We start from the raw sequence: 24,711 nt of genomic DNA, 5'->3' as shown, positions 1-24,711 counted from the left end.
TAGGTTTCCGGTACACGTCAGCTTTTAGATGTCCCCCATTACTGATGGAAATCTCACAGTCTAAGAAGGCTAACCTGCCACTGTTCATATCCTCCCTGGTGAATTTGATGTGTCGGTCCACCAGGTTACTGTGATCCGTGAAATGTGGAACGACCTGAGATTTGATTTTCACCCAGGTGTCATCCACATACCTGAACCAGTGGTGGTGTTTCAGGGTAGGATAGCAAAGCCCTCTTTTCCACTTCTTCCATGTACAAATTGGCCACGATGGGTGAAACTGGGAGCCCATGGCACACCCATGTTTCTGCCTGTAGAACTGACCCTTGTATGTGAAGTAGGTGGAATGAAGACACAGTTCAAACAGACTTGGTCGATGCTGAGAGCGGTCCTGTTGCTGAGGTTGGGGTCATCCTGTGATCTCTTACAAACTACCAACGCTTCTGTGACTGGGATGCAAGTGAAGAGAGATGTAACATCGTACGAGACCACGGTTTCATCTGCCTCTTCATGCAGCAGCATTTTGTGTTCATAAACAGACACTGTGCAGGTCGCAGCTCAGCAGCTGTCTTGAACACCAAACTGAGTTACTGTTTATGCTCCTAAGTGCAAAGAGCAGCATAGAAGTGGACAAAGATAAGGATATAATAATGCCAGTTGTCTTTAAACAGCTGCAGGTCTTACTGACAGTCCATAGTATAGTACTTTAGCCAATCTACCAAGAGTAGCACAGATTAATTTGTCAGATCTGATGAGGGTATGTCTAATCTACTTAATCATAAGTGCAGTCTGTTATGCATGAAAATGTGCACAATTTCTGCTCTGTGATATTGCAACAAGTGTTTATTGAACTAAAAAAAATGGTCTCTTGCACAATCAGCACATAGTATGCTTTCTAATGTTTGTAAAAAGTGCCAAATTAACCTACACAGTCTCATTTGTGTGCGTGCTGCTGACTATGCACACAAATTTAGTCTTCTGTGGTCTTTACATAATTTTTTTTGCATGTTTTTTATTTTATTTTTGTGATGGACTTAAAAACTGGGAAGGAAAATCAAAAAGAATTGCAAAAAGACATCATATTGGACACTCTGTCTCCCATTTCCCTCTAATGCTCCACATTAAATTCTACTCTACATCAAAATCGACTACATCGACTACTGAGCACCATTTACGTGCACATTTGCACGTGCACTTTGTTGTCTGCTGTCTGTTAACATGAAAAAAAAAAGTCTTCCTTAGATAGTTAGATAGTTAGTTTTTGTTAATTTATGTTGTAATTCATGTTAGGTCAGTCTGTCTTGTCTCTGCTAGCCAGCTAACTAGGCCTCTTAGTTAGCTAGTTTAGTGTTTTCTGTTTATTTATGTTGTAAATTTATGTTGCATGTAGCACCTTGGTCCTGGAGGAACGTTGTTTCGCTTCACTGTGTACTAACTGTATATGGGTGAAGTGACAATAAAGCCAACTTGACTTGACTTGACAAGCATGAATAGCTCAGCTCTAAACATTTGGAATGACCTAAAACAATGTGCTAACTGTTATTCATTCACTGATTCTGACTCAAACAGCCAAGTAACAGCAAAGAAACATCAACTATTAAATGGCCGACTTACTAAATATTTATATGATAATACAAAGATTCTCCTTCGCAAGTTTGTGTTATCAAACAAAATGAAAACTTCCCAAATGTTCACAGCATTTCTTCAGTTAATCCTGACTGAATGTGTGTTAAAGTACAGTACAGTGGACGTGGCTCTCTTTAACTCGCCGTGTGTTTTCCAGGCTTCGTTGAGCGGGCTGAAGAGCTCGTAAGAACAAAAAACACAAACGTTTTAGGACTAAAAAACAAGTTTAAGCTGTTACGTTATTGCATCACTGCTGAGAAACAGTTTATTTGAAGAGTTCCAGTCAGGTTTCAGAGCTCATCACAGTGAAGCTAAGAGACAGATGACACGTGGATCTCATTAGGATAGAGATTTGTGTTGGTGTGTGGGACGGTGGTAATTACAAGCCAGTGCATTTTGGGTCATTTTGTGGAGAAACACAAAAATAATATAGGAATAGTGCAACAAATGGCTTTCTCCTGGGAGCAATTAAGTAAAGTACTGTATTTAAGAGTTCTGTTTAATATGTGTAACATACATTACTGTTTTTTTGACTAATGACCCCAACACTTCACAACAAAGACAGGAAAACATCACAAACATTTGACCACACAGTCTGCAGTTAATGGTCTTTGATATTACATTACATATTATTTTGAGAAAATAATAAGAATAAGAAATATTGATAATGGCATCAGAGTTGCTAAATTCTTATAAATTCCTGTTCATTATTATCAGACTGTCCTAAAAGCTCACTGAAAAGCCTTTGATCCAAAACACCTGAGAGAGTACTGACAGGGACATAGCTCTCCTGGATCCTTCACTTCACTGGATCCTGTTAAATTTAAAGTCCTTGTCCTCACACACACAAGGTCTTGAATAATCAGGCACCATGTTTTCTTAAAGACCTCATAGTACCGTATAAGCCCAATAGAGCACTCTGCTCTCAGTCTGATGGTTTACTAGGGCTTCCTGAGATATTTCAAAGTAAAAATGTAGAGTCTTCACCTTTCAGGACACTCTTCTGTGGAACCAGCTCCCAGTTTGAATCCAGGAGATAGACACCCTTTCCTTTTTAGATTAGATTTAAACGTTCCTTTTTGACAAAGCATAGTAGTTTATATATATAGTGACTGTTTCTTGGGTCAGGTGAACATGAAATCTCTCTTAGTTATGCCCCAGAAAGTTGATTCTGTTCATCTGGACTTGGGGAGAAACGTTTCATCACTCATCTACATGACGTCTTCAGGGATCAAGAAACAGACCTACAGGCCACTGTTCTGCTGCTAGTTTCAGTCATTGTGCAAATGCATTGTTTACAAAGGTTGATTAAACCTGCAGTCAGCTGAGACTGAAGAAGTCAGTTGGATGAATGACGAAACGTTTCTCCCACTGAAAACGCTACGTCCAGATAAAGAGAATCAACTTTTGGGGATTTCCTTACCTGGATATTTATATTCCACTTTGCATTTCATTAGTTATTACTGATTTCTGGCTCTCTTCCACAGCATGTCTGTCAGGAAGGGCAGTGGCTCTCCCTCCATGAGCCCAGTTCTGTCAGAGGTTATCGTCTTGTGTTTGCTCATATGAGATCATCTGCTCATTGGGTTTATTAGGGTCTCTACCTTAAACTATAAAGCCCTTGAGGCCTTATATTGAATTGTATTAACTCACATTAAGCATCACAATCTAAAGATAAAATGTTTTCCAGGAACATTTCATGTTTCCCATTTGAGCATCACTATCATTGGCTATACCATCATTCCAATAGCAAAACTGCCATTTTCATTCTGTGATTTTCAGTGAAAAAGTATTTGCCCCTTTCCTTCTGTTAGGATCTGCCCAGCTGACTTTGCAAAGAGAGACAATTGAGAAGTATATTCATGAGAAGTATATTCAGGCCCACCTCATCTCTAGTGGGCGTAGGGTTGTTCTTTGTGGACAAAAAGGATAGGACTCTCAGGCCATTTATGGACTTCCTTAGATCACTGTAAAAAAAAAAGAAAGAAAGAAAGAAAAGAAATACCCACTGCCAGGAAACAGTTCTGCTTTCAAGCCCCTCCATCTTTACAAAGTTGACCTCAGTACCATTTAGTCAGAAGGGGACAAGTGGAATTCAACACACCACTGGACTACTTTGAATACCTGGTGGTGCTTGTTGGACTAACGAAACACTCCCCCACCATGTTTCATGTCCTAGTAACTGATGTCCTCGGACACTTTCTGAACATCTTTGTATTCAGCATGCTGCAGCAGTTAACTGAGATCCGTCTCTATGTGTTTCACACACCCTCAGTAACTTTTCTAAGTTGTGTTTTCAGAGGACTTAGAGGGGGTCGAGCAACATTTTGTAATATGGACTAACCATAGGAACTTGACTTATGTGCAGAACACCAAAGGCAGAATTCAGGCATGTTGGTCTCTGCTCTTTGGTTGTTCAGCTGCTCCGTTTCTTATCATCCAGGGTCAAGGAATATAAAGCCTGATGCCCCTTCCCATGAGTTTTCACCTGATAGAGATGATCTTAAGCCAGAGAGCGTTCTTGCATGCTCACACACAGTGGGGAAGATAATCCTGGGAGTTTAAGCAGGATCCTTGTCACAGGCCTTCTTCCATAGATTCTCTAAATCAGGACATTTCATAGTTCCTTCTCTAAATTATCAAACTCCTGCCACTGAAACGTTTAATCTCCATCTTGAACATGTTTTCAGGCTCAATGGCATTCCTTTGGAGATTGTGTCAGACCGACAACCCGCTTCATATCCCAGTTATGGAAGGTTTTCCATTCACCTCTCGGAGCCAACCTGAGTTCCGGATTTGCGGACAAACAGAAAGATTAAACCAAGAGTGGAAGGCAGACCTCCGCTGTGTTGGCTCAAGTAATGGACGGATGGATTGAATGTGCGCATAAGTCACTTACCTCATCTGCAACAGGTCTCTCTCCATTCAAAGTGCCCCTAGGTTACAAGCCTCGCATGTTTGTGGGCACAGACAAGAGCCCGCCTTCTCCACACAAATGAACAGAAAGGACGTCTCTCTGGCCTCCCTGCTACTCCCAAGGTGAGAGAAGGGTGGTTCTCCTGAAATCTCTTTCTAGGACTCTCCGCTGTAAAACTAAAATTGCTCCAGGATACACTGAACTTTTCACATGTCGCAGTTAAACCGTGTTTCTTCCAGTCCACTGCGCTCTCCAACCAACTGCGTACCTCCCGCCAGCTTGTATTCGACGGCAGCCTGCACACAGTGTTTGATGGATTGTGGATGTCTGGCACCGGGAGCATCCGTAGTTGATCGGGAGGAGTATGGTCCTGTTTAAAACTGCAATCCAATCAATTTTACACTCTGCTTATACATGAATACCCTCCAGTGTGGCTGAATTAAAATACTTCTGAAAAGAAGAACGGGGCAAACTTTCTCCACAGCGCTGTGAAAGACTGAATGCAAGATATTGCTAAAGATGCTGCTAAGGGTGGTAAAGCAGTTATTAGGTTTAGGGGGCAAATACTTTTTCACACAGGGCCAGGTAAGCTTGGATGGATTTTTCCCTTAAATAAAAGAATTATTTAAAAACTGAAAGTTGTCTCCTTTGGTTATCTTTGTCTAATATTTACAATTTCTTAATGATCTGAAACATGTAAGTGTGACAAATAAGCAAAAAAAGTAACCAGGTAAAGAGCAAATACGTTTTACAGCAGTGTAGAGCAAAGGCCGTTACAACCTAATCATGTTGTGAAAGCGACACGAAATTCATAATTTTCAGGATATGAACTTGTCATGTACAAACCGAACATGTTTTTGTGAAAATTATCTCCTCAAAGAAAGCACTGTGAAGAAAATGAAGTCAATATGAAGCCATGATGAGCTGGTACTGATGTTTCCAAACGAGAAGGAATCAGTTCATCCAAAACTCACAAGAAGGAAGCAACAGGGAGAATTTCAAGGTTTGCTTCAGGAATTGAAGCTGTATCATGGCCACTTTCTTACATATCTTAGGATCATACTGGGGCTGTTGCAGCTTTTTAGCTACCGAGTTTTGCCTCTGAGGAGGCAGTGAAATCACTTCAGACACAGAGCAGCATCTAGCTACTTGTCTCAGGTAAAATTGTATTATTCTACAATTTGTATATTCAGTACTGGTGTGCACGTTGAGTCATGTGTGCACTTGCTCAGATCTGTTGATTAGGATCAGAAAAAATGATCAGACTACATGGTCAGTGTCGACGGCTGCTCAGGTGACGCTATTTAGTTGACTCAAAATATTTTTAATGCACACAGATGTTACACATCTGGTGTGTAAATGCCTGAACAATAGGTTTTATGATGTGCAGATGGGTTTCTTTATTCTCAGCATCTAGATCTCCTGCAAGGTGGCATACATTGTTGTGGTTGTATTTGTATTCAGTGTATTCAGTGGTTGTGTTTTCTTCATCAACAAAGGCTAGGGTGGCTGTGGGGTTCTGTGACTGTCTTACTGAATTCAAAATGTTCTGTCTACCTTCCTAGGTTGTAGTCAAAATCCTCGGCTGAAACACAAAACTGAGTGATGAAAACAGTCAAGAGAAATAATTTTATGGAATGGAATCAGTTTTCAGGCCCCTCCTCTGTAGAAGAAGCTTCCAGTTTGGATTAAGATCAGGCTTCAAACTTTCCTTTTTGCAAAAGCATATAGTTAGGGCTGCATCGGGTGACCCTGAATCCTCCCTTAGTTATGCTGCAATAGGTGTAGGCTGCTGGGGGATTCCCATCATGCATTGAGCATTTCCTGTCACCTTTCTCACTGAACATGTGTTAACAGACCTCTCTGCACTGAATCATACCTGTTATTAACCTCTGTCTCTCTTCCACAGCATGTCTTTATCCTGTCTTCCTTCTCTCACCCCAACCAATCACAGCAGATGGCCCCGCCCCTCCCTGAGCCTGGTTCTGCCTGTTAAAAGGGAGTTTTTCCTTCCCACTGTCACCAAGTGCTTGCTCATAGGGGGTCATATGATTGTTGGGTTTTTCTCTGCATGTATTATTGTAGGGTCTACCTTACAATATAAAGCGCCTTGAGGCGACTGTTGTTGTGATTTGGCGCTGTATAAATAAAACTGAACTGAATTGAATTGAATTAAATTGGAGGAATAATTAAACACAGAGCTTGTTTGCCACAGTTTGTCCAATAGCCTGCCTACATCTTCATGCCTATGTGGCAATTCTTTTTCCAGATCCATAAAGTTTTGCATTGGATTTTGACACCTCAAAATTATATTCCCATCTGGACTGACTGGGAAAAGCTTCACATCATGATTATGAGCTATTTTTATCCTCCTTATCAAGACTTGGTTTGGTGCTCATGACATTGGAAAAAAGGTCATCATCATAATTATCTGTGATAGAAAATGTAAATTCTGGAATTTTACAATGAATTTTATTCCACATATTCACATTTATATTAGCACTATCACGAGCACTATCACGTTTAGTGTTGCTCAAACTGCAAATCTACGACATCACTGGTCAGTTACAGTTATTGTCTTAGAACAAATAATTTGATGTTGCTAGTTGAGCCATGTGCTTCAAAAGTCAAGATTCAAAACCAATGAACCATCATATGAATTAGACTTGTTGCCTCACAGCAACAAAAAAGTGTTTTGTGTGCGGTCCACGGTGAGAGTTCACTGTGGACTGCACTCTTTCTCCACTGATGTCTTACCGTCAGAGCGGTGGATGCAGGTATGCTGGTTGTCACTGAGGAAGAAGCCCTCTGTGCACATACACTCATAGCTCCCCATGGTGTTAACACACACTTGCTGGCATCCACCGTTGTTGTCCAGACACTCATCCACATCTGTTTGGATGGAGAGATACAGAGAGAGAGAGACATAAAGGGAAGTGAGCAAGATAAAGTCGGCCACGACAGCGTGCTGGAATAACAGCCCATTAGACTTCATAAATAAACTTGTGTCAGTGAGAGTTTATGTGCCGGGAAATGTCTGATGAGACGGATGACACCAGAGTCAGGAATGCGAGGGCCACACGCACACGTGCACACACAGACTGGGAGAAAGGGCAGGCACGCTGTCCTAAGGGGCCGACCCTGGCACAGCGGGCGGCCGAACCAAACTTCAGGCACTGTAAAAGGGGGTGACAGGGGTGTGTTGGTGTGAGTGTCTGCATTGTGTCGTTGCGTCTATGTGTGTGTTAGTGCACACTGGTGGTGCACGAGTGTGTTTATAGGGCCCGACTGTGCTGCTGAAAGGCCAGTAAATTTCCAATGGGGCATGTTGATGGGCCTGAAGTGAACTGGAAACATGTAACACCCTTGACTGACTTTAAGAGGGATCAAACAGGGCCACCCCTGTGTGTGTGTGTGTGTGTGTGTGTGTGTGTGTGTGTGTGTGTGTGTGTGTGTGTGTGTGTGTGTGTGTGTGTGTGAGAGAGAGAGAGAAAGAGACTTTGCATTGTGTTTAGTCTGAGGTGGTGAAGTTGACGTAACAGACAGTGCAGACAGGTTACACAAACACAGGCAGAAGGAAGGACAGACAGACGAGAGGCGATGTCATACGTGCTGGGAGACTGAGGGGATCAAACATGGAGCTTTTCTTTCTGTTATAATTAGTGCTGTCAGTGGCAGTGCTGTTGCCCCGTGCGCGGGGCTGCACGGCGCTAACGCGTTAATGAGCTAACTGCGCTAATGCGTTGAAGCTGTTAATGCGGTTATGGCGTTAACGTCATTTTAACAAGATTAACGCTGACAGCACTAATTATAATTTGTCAAATATTTTCAGTGGTTGACAGGTCTGGACTTTAGGTAAGCTAAATTAGACTGTTATTAGTGAACCTTGCTTTAAATATACATATATGGTAAATGGTAAATGGCCTGTATTTATATAGCGCTTTACTAGTCCCTAAGGACCCCAAAGCGCTTTACATATCCAGTCATCCACCCATTCACACACACATTCACACACTGGTGATGGCAAGCTACATTGTAGCCACAGCCACCCTGGGGCGCACTGACAGAGGCGCCCCAGGGTGCTTTCGGTGTATGTATATATAAAAACACCCAGCACGCCCCTGCGGGTGGTCTATCCTTCCAGCTCGGGTCCTCTACCAGAGGCCTGGGAGCTTGAGGGTCCTGCGCAGTATCTTAGCTGTTCCCAGGACTGCGCTCTTCTGGACAGAGATCTCCGATGTTGTTCCCGGGATCTGCTGGAGCCACTCGCCTAGCTTGGGAGTCACCGTACCTAGTGCTCCGATTACCACGGGGACCACCGTTACCTTCACCCTCCACATCCTCTCGAGCTCTTCTCTGAGCCCTTGGTATTTCTCCAGCTTCTCATGTTCCTTCTTCCTGATATTGCTGTCATTCGGAACCGCTACATCGATCACTACGGCCGTCTTCTTCTGTTTGTCTACCACCACTATGTCCGGTTGGTTAGCCACCACCATTTTGTCCGTCTGTATCTGGAAGTCCCACAGGATCTTAGCTCGGTCATTCTCCACCACCCTTGGGGGCATGTCCCATTTTGACCTCGGGACTTCCAGGTTATACTCGGCACAGATGTTCCTGTACACTATGCCGGCCACTTGGTTATGGCGTTCCATGTATGCCTTGCCTGCTAGCATCTTGCACCCTGCTGTTATGTGCTGGATTGTCTCTGGGGCATCTTTACACAGCCTGCACCTGGGGTCTTGCCTGGTGTGATAGACCCCAGCCTCTATGGATCTTGTGCTCAGAGCTTGTTCTTGTGCTGCCATGATTAGTGCCTCTGTGCTGTCTTTCAGTCCAGCTTTGTCCAGCCACTGGTAGGATTTCTGGATATCAGCCACCCCCTCTATCTGCCGGTGGTACATACCGTGCAGGGGCACGGTATATATATATATATATATATATTAGGGGTGCAACGATGCACAAAATTCACGGTTCGGTTCGGTTCGATACTTTGGTGTCACGGTTCGATATTTTTTCGATACAAAAAAATGTTCATGCATTTTTAATTTGTCATTTATTAAAATTATAAATATATATTTTAACTCAAAAGTACAGTTTTTAAATTTAACCCTAACCCTTGTGCGTGTTTTTTATTTTGACAGCGAATGCGCACCTGCGGACCACTTATGTGCAGCCCTGGTTATTTAGCTCATCATATCGCAGCCACAGAAATTCTTTTGTCCATGAAACCATAAAGCTGCACTTTCTTTTTGCCTTATAGTCTGATTTGTCATAACTTCTCCGTTTTGTGGTAAGCTTTTCTTTGGCTGTCACTTCTTCACCCTGACCTGTCTTATTTGGCTCAGCAGAACTGAAATGCTTTTACACGCTTTTACACGCTCACTCAGCGATTCTCTGCGCGATCAACCTCTCACATGTTTAAGCTGCGGGAGATTTCACTTGTCATGTTTGCATAGTAAGCTAACGATTAATAAGACGATGTCAGAGGAATTGGTGCGCAAATTATCATCACTCACAGATCAGTGCTGTCGCTCTCTATACACAGTTTGCACGATTGCAAAGTGAAAGCAAAAAAACAAGCGCAAATTCAAACATGATTTCAATATGTCACATATTGACAGTGGCTCACCGATGCCAATGACATAATTACCCAGCTACATTTCTGAAAGAATGCAAAAGCATTGACATATATTTTTCCTTCGTACAAAAGCCCGACGGGCAGGGCAGAGATAGATTTTGGTAGCCCGACTGAAAAAATCGCTAGCTCCGGGACGTCGGGCTAGCGATATTGCAAGCCCTGTATCTGATTGAGGAATCACTCATCTTTGGAAAAGAGTGTTTATTACAGAGAAATGTCTCTTTCAAAATAAAAGCTATACTATCCGCTTCTTCTGGGCTATATTCTCAGCAGCATATTAAACATATCAGGTCCCCATAAGGAGAATCATATGCTAACGGCTGTCTAAACGACTCGGGTAAAGTTTGTAGCATGCGTGCTTGTTGTTTTTGTCTGCTTCCACTTGTCTTTGCACTAGGATGATGTCGGCGTAAATGTGCAGTCATATTCGTTGTGTTCCCACTAGTGCTTTCAGGTTAATCTCGTTGAAATGACCTTAACGCCACAACACGGCAAATCTCCGTTAACGAGCTACCGCGGATCGCCTTGAGCGTGGGGCTTGATGGCCAACACGTTAACGAGCTAACTGCGCTAACACACTAGTTCCCACCCATGTAATTGAGCATTGCATGGCACATCCAACATACTTTACTTTAGTCCATGACGCGCTTACCTTCAGGGTCATACGTCACATGAAAACCAAAATAGTTCCAAACGCCAGATCTGAATGAGGGTGGGGGAGGTTCAATTTGCCATGTTGCAAGGAGAGCTTAACTTCTGTCTCACTAGCTTGCCCTACGCTCAGTGAATCTGCGCTCGACTGCTGCACTGTCGAGCGCAGATTCACTGAGCGCTCAACACAGACAGCATCGTCAGAAGGAAAGTTGATAAAATAAATTAAAAATTTTGTATTGTTCGATACATATGCGTACCGAACCGAAAGCACTGTATCGAACGGTTCAATATTGATACGAATATATATATATATATATATATATATATATATATATATATATATATATATATGTGTAGCTGGATAGCGTAGTGGTTAGACTACACGCCTTTGGAACAGAGGATCGCAAGTTCGATTCCTTCCTGGGGCGTCTGTATCCAGTAAGGGTCCTAAGGCTAGACCCCCTATGCTAAGCAAGCCTACCGCAGACATGAGCGAGACAGATAAATATGAAGGCATGCCGGCTCGGACGTCGCCCGGATCAACAAGGTCCGCGTCAGGTGTTGAGGAACCAGGGCACCCTGACGAAAAGTGGGCTACTGGAACAAGAAGGCATCGGTGGGCAAGAGACGAAATGAACAGGCACATGGGTCAATACATGAGCGGGACACAGAAAGGGATTGGAAAGAATACCAGAGGCGCAAAACACCAGCTACTGGTAGACAGAACAATCAGCCGAGACTGCAAGACCAGACTGACCAACCTGTGCACTGCCTGGATTGATTACAAGAAGGCCTATGACTCAATGCCCCACAGCTGGATACTGGAATGCCTAGAATTGTACAAGATCAACAGGACCCTAAGAGCCTTCATCAGGAACTCAATGGGGTTCCTGATGAGGCCAACTCCAAGCCCATAGCACAAGTCACCATCAAGTGCGGGATCTACCAAGGAGATGCTCTGTCCCCACTGCTGTTCTGCATAGGCCTGAACCCCCTCAGTGAGATCATTAACAAGACTGGCTACGGATACCGACTACAGAACGGAGCAGTTGTCAGCCACCTCCTGTACATGGATGACATCAAGCTGTATGCCAAGAGTGAACGAGACATCGATTCACTGATCCACACTACCAGGCTATACAGCAATGACATTGGAATGTCGTTCGGACTGGAGAAGTGTAGTCGGATGGTAACAAAGAGAGGGAAGGTAGTCAGAACTGAGGGGATTGAACTACCAGAAGGCAACATTGCAGACATAGAGGACAGTTACAAGTACTTGGGGATCCCACAGGCGAATGGGAACCATGAAGAGGCCGCTAGAAAAGCTGCAACCACCAAGTACCTGCAGAGGGTCAGGCAAGTCCTGAGGAGTCAGCTGAATGGTAAGAACAAGATCCGGGCCATCAACACGTACGCCCTGCCCGTGATCAGGTACCCTGCTGGGGTAATAGGCTGGCCAAAGGAGGCGATAGAAGCCACTGACATAAAGACAAGAAAGCTCCTTACCATGCATGGAGGGTTTCACCCCAAATCCAGCACCCTGAGGCTGTACGCTAAGCGGAAGGAAGGGGGCCGGGGACTGGTGAGTGTCAGCACCACAGTCCAGGATGAGACAACGAACATCCAAGAATACATTAGGAAGATGGCCCCAACTGACCGAGTGCTCAGTGAATACCTCAGGCAGCAGAAACCCAAGAAAGAGGAGGGAGACGAGGAACCATCATGGAAGGACAGGCCCCTGCACGGTATGTACCACCGGCAGATAGAGGAGGTGGCTGATACCCAGAAATCCTACCAGTGGCTGGACAAAGCTGGACTGAAAGACAGCACAGAGGCACTAATCATGGCAGCACAAGAACAAGCTCTGAGCACAAGATCCATAGAGGCTGGGGTCTATCACACCAGGCAAGACCCCAGGTGCAGGCTGTGTAAAGATGCCCCAGAAACAATCCAGCACATAACAGCAGGGTGCAAGATGCTAGCAGGCAAGGCATACATGGAACGCCATAACCAAGTGGCCGGCATAGTGTACAGGAACATCTGTGCCGAGTATAACCTGGAAGTCCCGAGGTCAAAATGGGAGATGCCCCCAAGGGTGGTGGAGAATGACCGAGCTAAGATCCTGTGGGACTTCCAGATACAGACGGACAAAATGGTGGTGGCTAACCAACCGGACATAGTGGTGGTAGACAAACAGAAGAAGACGGCCGTAGTGATCGATGTAGCGGTTCCCAATGACAGCAATATCAGGAAGAAGGAACATGAGAAGCTGGAGAAATACCAAGGGCTCAGAGAAGAGCTCGAGAGGATGTGGAGGGTGAAGGTAACGGTGGTCCCCGTGGTAATCGGAGCACTAGGTGCGGTGATTCCCAAGCTAGGCGAGTGGCTCCAGCAGATCCCGGGAACAACATCGGAGATCTCTGTCCAGAAGAGCGCAGTCCTGGGAACAGCTAAGATACTGCGCAGGACCCTCAAGCTCCCAGGCCTCTGGTAGAGGACCCGAGCTTGAAGGATAGACCGCCCGCAGGGGCGTGCTGGGTGTTTTATATATATATATATATATATATACATATTTGCAGAATGTAGTTTGGCATTGTCCTGCTTAATAAAACAAGACTTGCCTCTGATGAGAGTTAATACATTTAAGTTTATAATGTTCTACCTAGCTTACATAAATGGCAAGCAAAGCACACCAGCTAACCTCATCTCAAAGCAAATAAGCCATCCACCCATATCCTTCTGCTTGGTAAAGGGCAAGAGACAGGGTACACCCAGGACAAGCTGCCTATCTTTCACTCACCAATTAACCGGACCCATCCATATCTTTGGACTCTGGGAGAAAGCCAGAGTACCATGACATGGAAGCTCCACACACACAAAAAGCCCCAGGCAGGAGCTGAACCAAGGATCTTCTTGCTATGATGAAACAGTACTAACCGCCACAGCACCTTTAAAACAGCCATATTTACTCCAATTCAGAAAGGAACACTTTGGAAAGTCTGTCATAACGAAAAGGAAAGCTGGTAATTATTTACACTTAGAAGAACCTTTCAGCTTTAGTAAAATGAACACAGCACCTTAATTTCTAATGTCAGATAAGAGAGTTCAGACAATAACTATCAAGAGACAGGTCCATAGGACCTTCACATATACCTTCCACTGAATGAACGGATGTCTTTGTGAGTTCCTGTATATTAGCATGAGACCCGCTGCTCTGCACAAACGATATACTTCTGTTCAGTATCAAATGTAAAACTCTGAGCATAGTGTGACCAGCCTGTCTGCTAGCATCTGAAACTGTGATTTTGCTAAGAGGTTTTTCCTCTTAGGTACAGGTAGGTCTTTCCTCTTGTCTCTTGCACTGTTTACTAAGGTCGCCCCCCACATGGTGTTAAAGAGAGAGGCTCTTCAGGGAATACAGAAAAACAAGAACAAGAAATGCACCAGACATGACACTCCTCTAGTTACAGAGCCCTATATTATGTTCATTTAAAGGGAGGCCATAAAAAAGAGTACATATGTGTAATATATGGGCCGCTGTGTTGGTGGGAAATCATTTATATAGTTTCCAGCTTCGAAAAAGCATTTGCAAACTGGAACTCTGTCTTTGTAGTAACTGCTTGAATGACATAAACAACACAATTAGGTCATTCTAAAGATGTATTATTGGGGTGGCTGTAGAGTAAGTCAGTGACTAATCGGAAAGGTGGTGGTTCGGTGCCTAGCTTCTCTGGTCTGCATGCAAGATCCTGACCTCGTGTTGCTCTCTGATGTATCCATTGGTGTTTAAATATCAGATAGAAAGTACATAGTACTCGAGCGGTTATTTTGTGTTTAGTTTGTGTGTGCATGACATCATATGATGTCAGTGATATCATATCACTAACATCATCAAATGTCCTCATGGACTCCTGCTGTAGCAAGAGACTACCACAAGGTGGTTTTGACTAGTTTGGCAGGTGCACATCCCTCTCTCTGAGCGTGCTAAACCACAAGATGCAATCACAAAGCTTAAACTGTGAAAAATGAAACTCCATAGACTCGACTAGACTTCAGACTTTTATTCTACTGACCTTAACTGCACTGCATTTTTACCAAATGTAGGCTACTGTAGATGGCGCATGAATGGGAGTCTAGACAAGCATTGTGTCCTGGCCTTATAAATGCATGAGCTTCCAGTAAATGCGTAAATAAAGTGGTTTAAGAATAGCACAGAAGTCACGTTGTCCTCGCTGAACCCTCAGCTTTGTTTTTATTGCACTTCCTAACACTATTTCAAGCAAATCTCATGGTTTAATGCTTGTCATAATATGACTGGTTCATTTAGTTTCCAGGCTGGAGAGGGGGAGGGAGTGAGGACAGAGAAAGAAGAACTGAAGCTGTGTCCAAGTCTAAGTGATCTCTGCCAACATTTCTGCATGAACAAAGGCCAGTTCCAAAATGCACTCGTCTGTTTTGTTTGATTGCGCTTTGTAAACTTGTGTAAAAGTTTGTTTGGACACAGTGACAATGTGCTTCTCACATCAACTGAGAGGCTGAGGGAGGCAATTCAATTCAATTTTATTTATATGGTGCGAAATCACACCAGCTTCCTCAAGGTAATTAAGGCAAGGCTTAAAGCAAGGCAAGTGGGGTGAAAAACAAAATGGAAAAAGGCACGGAAAGGTAAGGGGGGTAAAGCTTGTAATTCATAGTTGCGATACAGTCATGGGGAAAAGAAAGTACACTCTCATTCAGACAGCATTAAAAATATAAAAACCAGTGGGTACATAGTGGATCCTAAAATTATCTATTTGCCATCTATCAGCATCAATATATGTAACTGCTAATAATGTACGTCTTAAAATGTACAGAAGAGATTGCGAGAAATACCGTTCAACTTGTAACATCCTAAGTTGCATTATTTGTCCACTAGAGGGCACTCTGCAGCTTCCTTCTTGGTAACGCGTGTGGAATGCTACAAACGTAACAACCTGCTCATCTGAACAGTCAGGCAAAGCGTAAACAAGTAAATAAATAACTACACATAATAACCGTTAGAGAAATTTGTTCATGTTTTGCATATCTAAATCAATCAGTATTCTGATTTAGAATATTGGCTTTTAAAGTTTGAATTTATTGGCATCAGTCTTCCTATATCAGTCAGGCAAAAGCAAACCACATATTAACCAAAACACCTCAAACCAACAGTCGAGCACAATGAGGATGATTTTGCCTTGATTTGAAGAACGGGACAGCGGCACAATCCCGTTACTGAAACCTCTGTATACCAAAGTATTCTTAATGTGAAGCCAGCTAAAACTGGGCCAAAAAACATGACAATAATCCCAGGCATGCCATCCACATCAACTCTACAAGAATCACTGTGCAAAAAAGTAATCAGATTACTTTTTTCAGGTAACTTGACCAACACTGCTCCTGACCCAGCATTTTCAGTTCTTTGTGATCTTTGGATTATGTCAGGTTCATTTGTGATTTATTCTACGGTTCCTAGGTTTTGATCCCCTGCCCCTCATGTTTCTCTGTGCCTTCTGTTCTGTGTTTAATCTTCTCTGCCTGTATGTTCCCCCTGTGTTGTTGCCTATGTGAGTTATTGTGCTTTGCTCCCACTCCTTGTGTTCCGTGTTTTCCTCTCCCCTTCGTGTATTTCTTCATGTTCTCTCCCTCTCTCTCTCCAGGCTGTCTGTGTACTTCCTGTGTTACGTTTAAAGTCCACATCTTGGTGTCAGCGTTTCTAGTTTCGTGTCCTCCCCGTCCTGTCAAGTGTAATTGTTCTCAGCTGTGTTCCCTGTGTGCTTCCACTTCCCTCATTACCTCCTGTGTATTTATGTCAGAGTCTCCCTCTGTTCCGTGTCGCGTCGCCCCTCATGGCTGTTTCCCTGTGTTTCCTCGCGGTTCAATTAGTCATTTCCCAGCTTGGTTTAGTTCTGTTTTCCCCGTTCTCCTGCAACAGAGCAGTGCTTTTGAGTTTATTCCTCGTGTCTCAGTGAGTTTGTGTTTGGGTCCAATCCCTGCCTGCACACAGCTGGAACATGACAGTTCCCAGGTCACTGGGATAGGCTTCAGCTCCCCTGCGACTCTGACAAGGATAAGCGCAAGAGAATGGGTTCATCTCACCAATGAGGTATCTTCCAAAGTCTGTTTATTCTCTTTTGCTGGGCAATATGTGCACTGTTAAACTTTGGATGATGCCCAGAAAGACTTTCACAACCCAGCCTTATAAATGACTATGTACAAGTACTTTTTTACTGTGGTGCATTTCTGTGTCTTATCTGTTGGTGCAGATATTCCACCAACAGCATCTCTTCCATACATTGGAAGTTGCATGCAAGTTTGTGTTTCCCCATGCAGACCTTGTCTTTTACATGTTGGACTGCTCTGTGACACACTGTCTCTGATGACTGCCCCACTGTGCAGTCACCTCTCAGATCTCCACATGAAATAAAAAGAACTTGTCGGAACAAAAATAAACTGAAGCGAGAGCGCCAGACATTCACAGAGGGCACCGAACCATCGACACATTGAGGCCAGCTGCGTCTAAGCCAAAGCCAAATAAATAAAGTCAAAAGAAGAAAGGAGCTGAACAGGATCACTCTTTAATCAGAACAAAATTAAGCAATCTTAAATCAATTAGAGCTCGACTCGTTGACACGGTGCATCTGGAAGACTTCCTGCAGACTCGCACACGTCTGTTGCCCTTTTTCTTTTTTCTTGGCTCACTTTTTCAAAGTGCAGTTTGTCATCCCAGGCTTCTTCAAAACACCACAAGTTTCTGAGGTTTCTGAATGTCATTCTTTGGGTCTATTAAAAACCACGAGTCGTTATTGTTTTCCACAGGCAGGCCCAGAGAGTGTGAGAAAAATGAGAAATAAATTGAGAGTGAACTTTGAAACAAACAAGCTGGATAAAAATGTTGTTTTCATATTATTCTGTTGCCCTGTGATGGTGACCAAACACCGCAGTCAACTTACCACTTCCCCGTCAGCTTTGATCATCGGCAACCTCTCCTGCTGTGAAACCACACAACCTGAACCCGAAGCTGATCGGACCTGAAGACATATGTGTCGCAGCAATCGACATTATTCGCCAAGCTATGATTAATGAGTCAGAAAGCAGAGCAGTGCCTGTTAGCGACTCTTTCACCAGTCATGGAAGACATATGACTTTAATGTACAACATCTTTGCACTTATCACAGCTGATTCAACCCACAGCACTGATATACGATGTTATGACAACTTGTAATATGAGAGCCAAGACACTATCTGTCTATGAATCAATAGTGTTCATATACAAAACGAGTGTGCAACACATTTTCTATACAGTAAATGTGCTGAATGAGACACTGGAGAGTGAGACATTATAACAAATACTGCCGTTCTGGTTGATGGGCAGCACGAAGAACAAGACTAGAGCTCGGCTTTAACTGCGGTTTGATGTTAGGCCAACACGTCACTCTCCGAAAGTTCTGTTTATAGGGTTACCATGCATCACAGGGCACTATTTATCTCTTTAGCTAGCGACGACAGTAAACACGAAGCATCAGAGAGTCTCCATGAGTCAATACACAGGAACGTAAACTGCAGTGTCATATATCTTCTCAAAGTGGGCTTAATGTAGATGGATTCTATGTAACACACATCATATCTGAAGTATAAGCTAATCTTCTGGATCTTTGGTGGCCAAACAATGCTGTTCTCTTTTGGCTTTATGAGTTTTCAAATGGAAAATTCAAGGACCGCATTCCAAAATGAGATATTGTCCCACATTTGCAAAAACATCTGGGATCAGAGTAAGCCACACATCACAGGGCTACTACTAAACATGTGAGTAATCCCAACACCTTTGCCCACGAACTGACTGGATTTGTCTCGTTTGAATTCCTTGTTTTCAGCTGAACTTTAGGGAATAAAAAAGTTCAACAGAGGTCATACAGAAATGGCAAAACCACCAGGTGGGTAAAATAAATGGCAGCAGCCCAAAACAACATCATTCCATCTTGCAAATTTAGTAAATTATTTTCTGTTTCATGTTTAATTGCTGAAGACGCGTCTAATTCTATAAATATACCAGTGCCAGACCACAGTAGATACCATTTGTTGTTAAATTGTTTTTTAATGAGCAAACCATTTATAGAAACAATTAAGACATAAAAGATCTAAGAACAATTTTATAGTAAGTTATACACTTAATTTACTGTAATCGCATTACAAATGACAGATCGTTGGAAAGGCACACGAACTGTAGATTAGGAAATCCATTTGACATTTTTATATTCTGTGTAGCAATGGTGACATCACCACAAAGGACATAACACTGCATTAAAAAAAGCTAACTTCACTGCAACCTTCACATTTCTGAAGGTCTTGCCTCTCGTCCATACATTTAACCCCAACGGTCGAAAATGTTCCAATTCAGAGAAACATTTTCATGGGCGTGACTGGTTTCTTTGGTTTCTCCATTTAAAAACAACAAACCTTTACCATCGATCACGTCCCCCACTGAGCCACTTCAGGGTGCCGCAGTAGTTTCCTAATTTATTTTCACTTTGTACGCATCTGGCAGGGAGACAAATACTGTCATTACACACCTTTGGGGTCATTTCTATATCATGGTGTTTGGGATTATTGCCCAAACATCAAAGTCCTGGTGAATGATGGGACGCGCTGAATATTTCTGTTTGTCTGTCTCAGTTGTATTCTCTTTGCTAAAGATGTGGAACAGCGTCACATGAAAATGGGTCTGCATTTTGAAAATATGACTTTTAGTTTGAACAGTGTTTGTGTAGTAACGCTATATTTGCTTCTTAAACGAACAGAAGAACATTTCCTTATCCTCCTTTTAGCTGTAACAGGTGGCAACATGAGGGAGTAGATGAGTAACAATTAACAAACTCTCTCTCTACAGATTTATACTAAATGCAGAGAATGCCTTTTATTGTCACTATACATGTGTACAATCAGACACAGAGATACAGAGATCTCCTGCTCAGTGCAGACATGGGCTGAGGTGCACAGTTCTACAGCACATATGAACAGTGTTCAGAAATATCCAATGTACAAATATACAAAAGAAAAAACCTAGATACATACCTTTAAATACAGGCATGTATTCAGGTATACTTATAGCTGTTAGCATAGCTGTTTCTGTTCACATTTGTAGCTGCTGATGTGTTATAAGACAAAGGTCAGCAAACAGAAAGATTTCGAAACATGCTAAAAACATGACAGAGAAAGATGGGAGGATAAAAAGAGCATGTCACAGATCAACAGAGGAAGCACTGGGCGAAGAGATGGAGGTGAAGAAAAACTCAAATAATAGAGTGAGAGAGGACTGTGAGGCAGAGATACTGGGCACCATCAGAGAACATGCTTTCAAAATAAAGGCATGGAATATTTATGAACAGGAGAATAAAAAGAGGGGAAAATGGCTAATCAACAAGAACAGAGAACTAAATGACAAATGCCAAAATACAGAGAAAAGGACAGGAATGCAGAAATTAGGAAAGGCAAACAAGTAGCTGGTAGCGGTCTGACTGTGATCACACACATCGTGCATCTGATTTCACACTTTACTGCCTCGTTTGAACTCAGTAACCTGGTTTTAATTAGCAGCAGTTCATAACAGCCAGTTTCAGTCACCATCTAATAAAACAAGTCTCGCACTGATTTCCTGTCACTGGGCTGCAAAGAGCGACCGATGACAGTTCCCACAGCAGTCAGTTGGTATCACTTGAATTAGTGGCACAAACACGTGCGGTGAAATGCCACGAACCACATGCCCTCTTTTTAAGGACGACGCAAAGGCTAACCAAGCTAGCGGCACAGGATGACAAGCCAGCAGAAAATAAACAACACAAAACACAGCAACACATAATTATGGTGACAGCTTCCCACCAACCCACTGCTCCACATGTAAAACTGCCATGTTCTCAGGGAAAATCTCTTTAACAAGCATGGGCTGCTGCCATTATGTCTCTCTCAGCCAGTCACATTTAACACATTTCGAAAGAGTTCAAGTCTAAAACCCGAAGAAACTCGTGAGAATTGATTGAAATGCAGTTCCTTTAATGACCACTAGATGCTGACTTATAATGAATTAAAAGGAATATAGAATAAGAATAGCTCGTGCAAGCACAGCGCGCCCTCTTAGTGTTAAATGACAAGACAATGAGGGGAGAAAAACAATGAAAAGTTGGAAAGGTGTAAAGTTCTGTAGTGTGAAGAAACCTTTAGCGTGTTAGCAAGGAAGCCTGATGATGATGGAGAGGGGAAGTCCTGTTTCAAACAAGTGCAGGCTGCACCAGCACTGTCTGGGAAATCAGTCAGTTGAATGAAAGTACTGCATTTAACTGCATAAACATTTAATATTTACAATTGATAGAGCTGGTCGTCAGCAGTGTTGGTCAAGTTACTTGAAAAAAGTAATCAGTAACTAATTACTGATTACTTCCCCAAAAAAGTAATCCCGTTACTTTACTGATTACTTATTTTCAAAAGTAATTAATTACTTAGTTACTTAGTTACTTAGTTACTTTTTAAAAACACGATTTACAACCTGAAGAGGTGATAAAGTGATAGATCTTTCAGCCCAATTCTACTTTTTCTGCATAATCCATCATACAAAATGTAATCAAATGGAAAAGTCTCTTTTTAAAACTTGTTTTATTAGTTTTAATCTTTTAACTTTATGCATCAAGCAAACATTAAATTATCTGCAACATTCTCTGACTGGAAGAAATTAGTTTAACATTTAAACCTATTTTCTGCACATTCCAGCACATAAAATAAAATATTTTTTGTGTTTACACTCAGTCTTTCAAATAGATGCAAGTGAAACACAGCAGAAAATAAATAAAGTCAAAGACTCAGCCTCGGTCCTGTTGCTCTATTTTCACCTGTAAAGCAGGAGTGGGGTAGGCGGAGGTTTACCCTGGTGCAGGTGTGCCGCGGTCAGTGGAAGAATCCGCGAGTTTCTCTGTGAGTTTCCCATTACGTCGTAGCTACTCGGTGCTTGTTGGGAAGTTTAGGGGTTTTTCACTGTAAAAAGAAGTTTTCTTCCCACGCACAGCGGACACTAATGTTTTTGTCACTTTTTATGGAATCAAACTCAAAGTAAGGTCAGTGCTTCCACGCTTTAAACGCTGCACGCTCATACTCTCTCCCACACTCCATATATGATCCATTGTTGATCCGCACACAGCTGTTGTCACTAACGGCGCACTCGCTTACGTCACTGTCATGAGACACTCTCGCAAAAAAATCACGGTTTTAGTAACGCAGTAACGCAGCGTTCCTACGGGAAAGTAACGGTAATCTAATTACCATTTTTGCAATAGTAATCCCTTACTTTACTCGTTACTTTAAAAAAGTAATCAGATTACAGTCAGAGACAGCCACACAGTGAGTATAGAGTATGATCTGAGCTACCTTACAGACATATGATAGATGTGGGTGATCACAAACACTACAAAACAAACCAGGAAGTCAACTGAAGCATCAACCTTTCATCATAAGGCTGTTTTGTTCTTAGTTTCTGAAAATTGATCAACTTTCCTCTCTTTAATAAAAAAGGAGAAGAACTAAACTAATTACATTTAAAATATTTAGCAGGGAGTTATTATTAATAAAAAAAAAAGGTGTGTCATGTGTTTGGAAGTGCAGTCAATGTTAAGAATGTAGCTCAATAGACAGTGTAGTAATAATGCCTTTGACCATGTTTGTGCATGAAATTAAATTCTAATGGCAAACCTTCAACTTTAGCTTTAACTCTGCTCTATATCAGCTGTCTGAGAGTCATTCCTGTGAGGTGAATCCACAATTCAGCAGCTAGTCTCCACTGGCAGCTGCTGCCTTAGCAATCAATCTCTCACCTAGTCTCTCTAAAAGTTTAAAGAATGAGTTACAACACTTTCAAATGCCAAACATATCCCAGCAAAGACACACGAGCATCTGGAACGACTGTTCTTATGTTTCTGACGTTACTTTGTGGTCGTCAGTCAGCAGCACAGGACCGATGAGATAAAGTGTGTTTGAGCACATCCACGCAGTCCTGCATGTTACACGGGGCAGGAGAAAAAAACACAGAAGTCTAGCTGACTGCAAGTGGATAACAGAGCACTCGGCCTAAATGGTCTGATCTGTCAGTACTAAAGCACAGCCAGATATCTGCAGGAGAACTCTTCAACCCTGAGCGCCTCCCTGCAGTACACAGAAAAGAGCATAAAACAGCACAAATCATGGAAACCCTCCAACTGATGACAGAGCGACTATGCGAGCAAGGCGTCCTGAGCCAGACAGGTTTAATAGGTACAAGGACAAAAGTGCACACACTTAAACACACATACTCGTTTTTATATCTTAGTGTGGACATCTCATTGACATAGCCAGAAATGAATGTCTAAACCTAATGTCTATGTCTAAACATGTACACACACACACAGATATATAGATTACCCATCATCACTAAATGTGCACGCAGTATGCAGACACATACAAGATACTCAAGATGTTCTCATTTTGAACAAAGCTTAGTTATTTTGCAAAACACCACAAATGTCATTGAGGTTTGTATCCTGTTATAAGAGATGCACACGAAGGGGAATAATGCATTGAAAAATTGAGTTACCCAGACAGTTGTGTCCATCGTGGGCCAGCATGAATCCATCGTAGCACATGCACCTGTAGTTGCCTGGTATGTTGATGCATTCGTGGACACAGCCCCCATTGTAGTCATTCTCACATTCGTCCATGTCTGATGAAGACCAGAGGGCAAAGGTTAGTAATCATGCCGGCCTAAATGGTGTCAAATGAATTACAGAGCTGACGTAGCAGTTGAGTCATTAAAGCCCGGTTTCAGCGGTGTAGGCAGTCGCTCTTAACTGAAGTAAATTGAGAATAAACCATTTTTTTTTCTATATACTGTAGAAGTAAACGTGAAAATGACCACTTTAATGAACTAAATATTGCTGTTTGAGGGGAAATGCAGAGGGTATTTTTATTAGCAAATTTGAAACTTGACTCACAGTGCTTTCCATTTGGTAGCTCTGATCAATGACTCAATGCACTCTGTGTACTTAAAGTCTAATAAGCTTTGTGAGTGGGCTCTCGCTCACTGCCACACCTCTTCACACAGTCTGGATGAAACTGGAACCCTTGAAACCTGAAGGCTGAATCAAGTCTGTGCATCGGTCACAGATGCTAAATGAAGTTACAGGTAACAGTATTGTATGTAAATATGTTAAAGGTGCTATGCATAGGAATATGAAGAGATGCTTCTGAGTGCCTTTACAATTTCACCATCACTGCCCTAGAGTGGATTTCCCTGGCGTGACATATCAAGTGTTCAGCTTGAGTAAAATTGTCTCGGACAGAAACAAATGAGAGTAAAGACACCAAAACAACACACAATGACAGCAAACACACATTAGAGAGGCACTCTAATGTGTGTTGTTTGATACAGTGATTAAAACGACACACACACGTCACCATAAAAGTCTGTTCCTGCTGGTTTCTTAGGTAGCAGGAAATCCATCAACCCTGATGAGTGCCATCCTTCGAGAGTAACCCCTGAAACATCACAGTACAGCTCAGGAAGGGAGTAGTTGGTTGGGGGATGTCAGTGAGTGTTTATTCATCTGGGGATAACCACCCACCTCCATGCTGAGCCAGCAGAGGTTTTCATCGGAGCAGCTTGCAAGTGGTTGCCATGCAGAGCCACTTAAACAAACAGTCCTCCCCCTCCGTGTGAACAGCAGGAGATCTGCCGTGCAGTAGAGGAAGACTTAAGCCCAGGTCCTCCTGCTCTGTCTGTGCGACGGCTGATGCAGCACAGGTCTACGTGCACTCTGATTCAGGCTGACGTCTGTGCACCTTCTCTTCC

The 24,711-nt window shown here is 42.8% G+C and overlaps 1 protein-coding gene across 3 annotated transcripts in view; it reads right to left on the bottom strand.

Moving 5' to 3' along the window:
- scube1 (signal peptide, CUB domain, EGF-like 1) overlaps positions 1 to 24,711 on the bottom strand; it is a 124,515-nt gene that overhangs the window by 76,162 nt on the left and 23,642 nt on the right. For all 3 annotated transcript variants that reach the window (XM_085386343.1, XM_085386344.1, XM_085386345.1), the window contains 2 exons: positions 23,458 to 23,583; positions 7,298 to 7,432 (listed from right to left, as the gene is read on the bottom strand). In XM_085386343.1, coding sequence (XP_085242469.1) covers positions 7,298 to 7,432; positions 23,458 to 23,583 — 261 coding nt within the window. The remainder of the gene's footprint in view (positions 1 to 7,297; positions 7,433 to 23,457; positions 23,584 to 24,711) is intronic.

This window comes from Rhamphochromis longiceps, linkage group LG17 (assembly GCF_057381845.1).
Source record: "Rhamphochromis longiceps isolate RC_006_pf linkage group LG17, R_longiceps_female_GT1.1, whole genome shotgun sequence".
In the NCBI taxonomy this organism is placed as follows: Eukaryota; Metazoa; Chordata; class Actinopteri; order Cichliformes; family Cichlidae; genus Rhamphochromis; species Rhamphochromis longiceps.
Note: the sequence above shows the minus strand (reverse complement) of the source record. Positions and strands in the feature narration are given on the sequence as shown.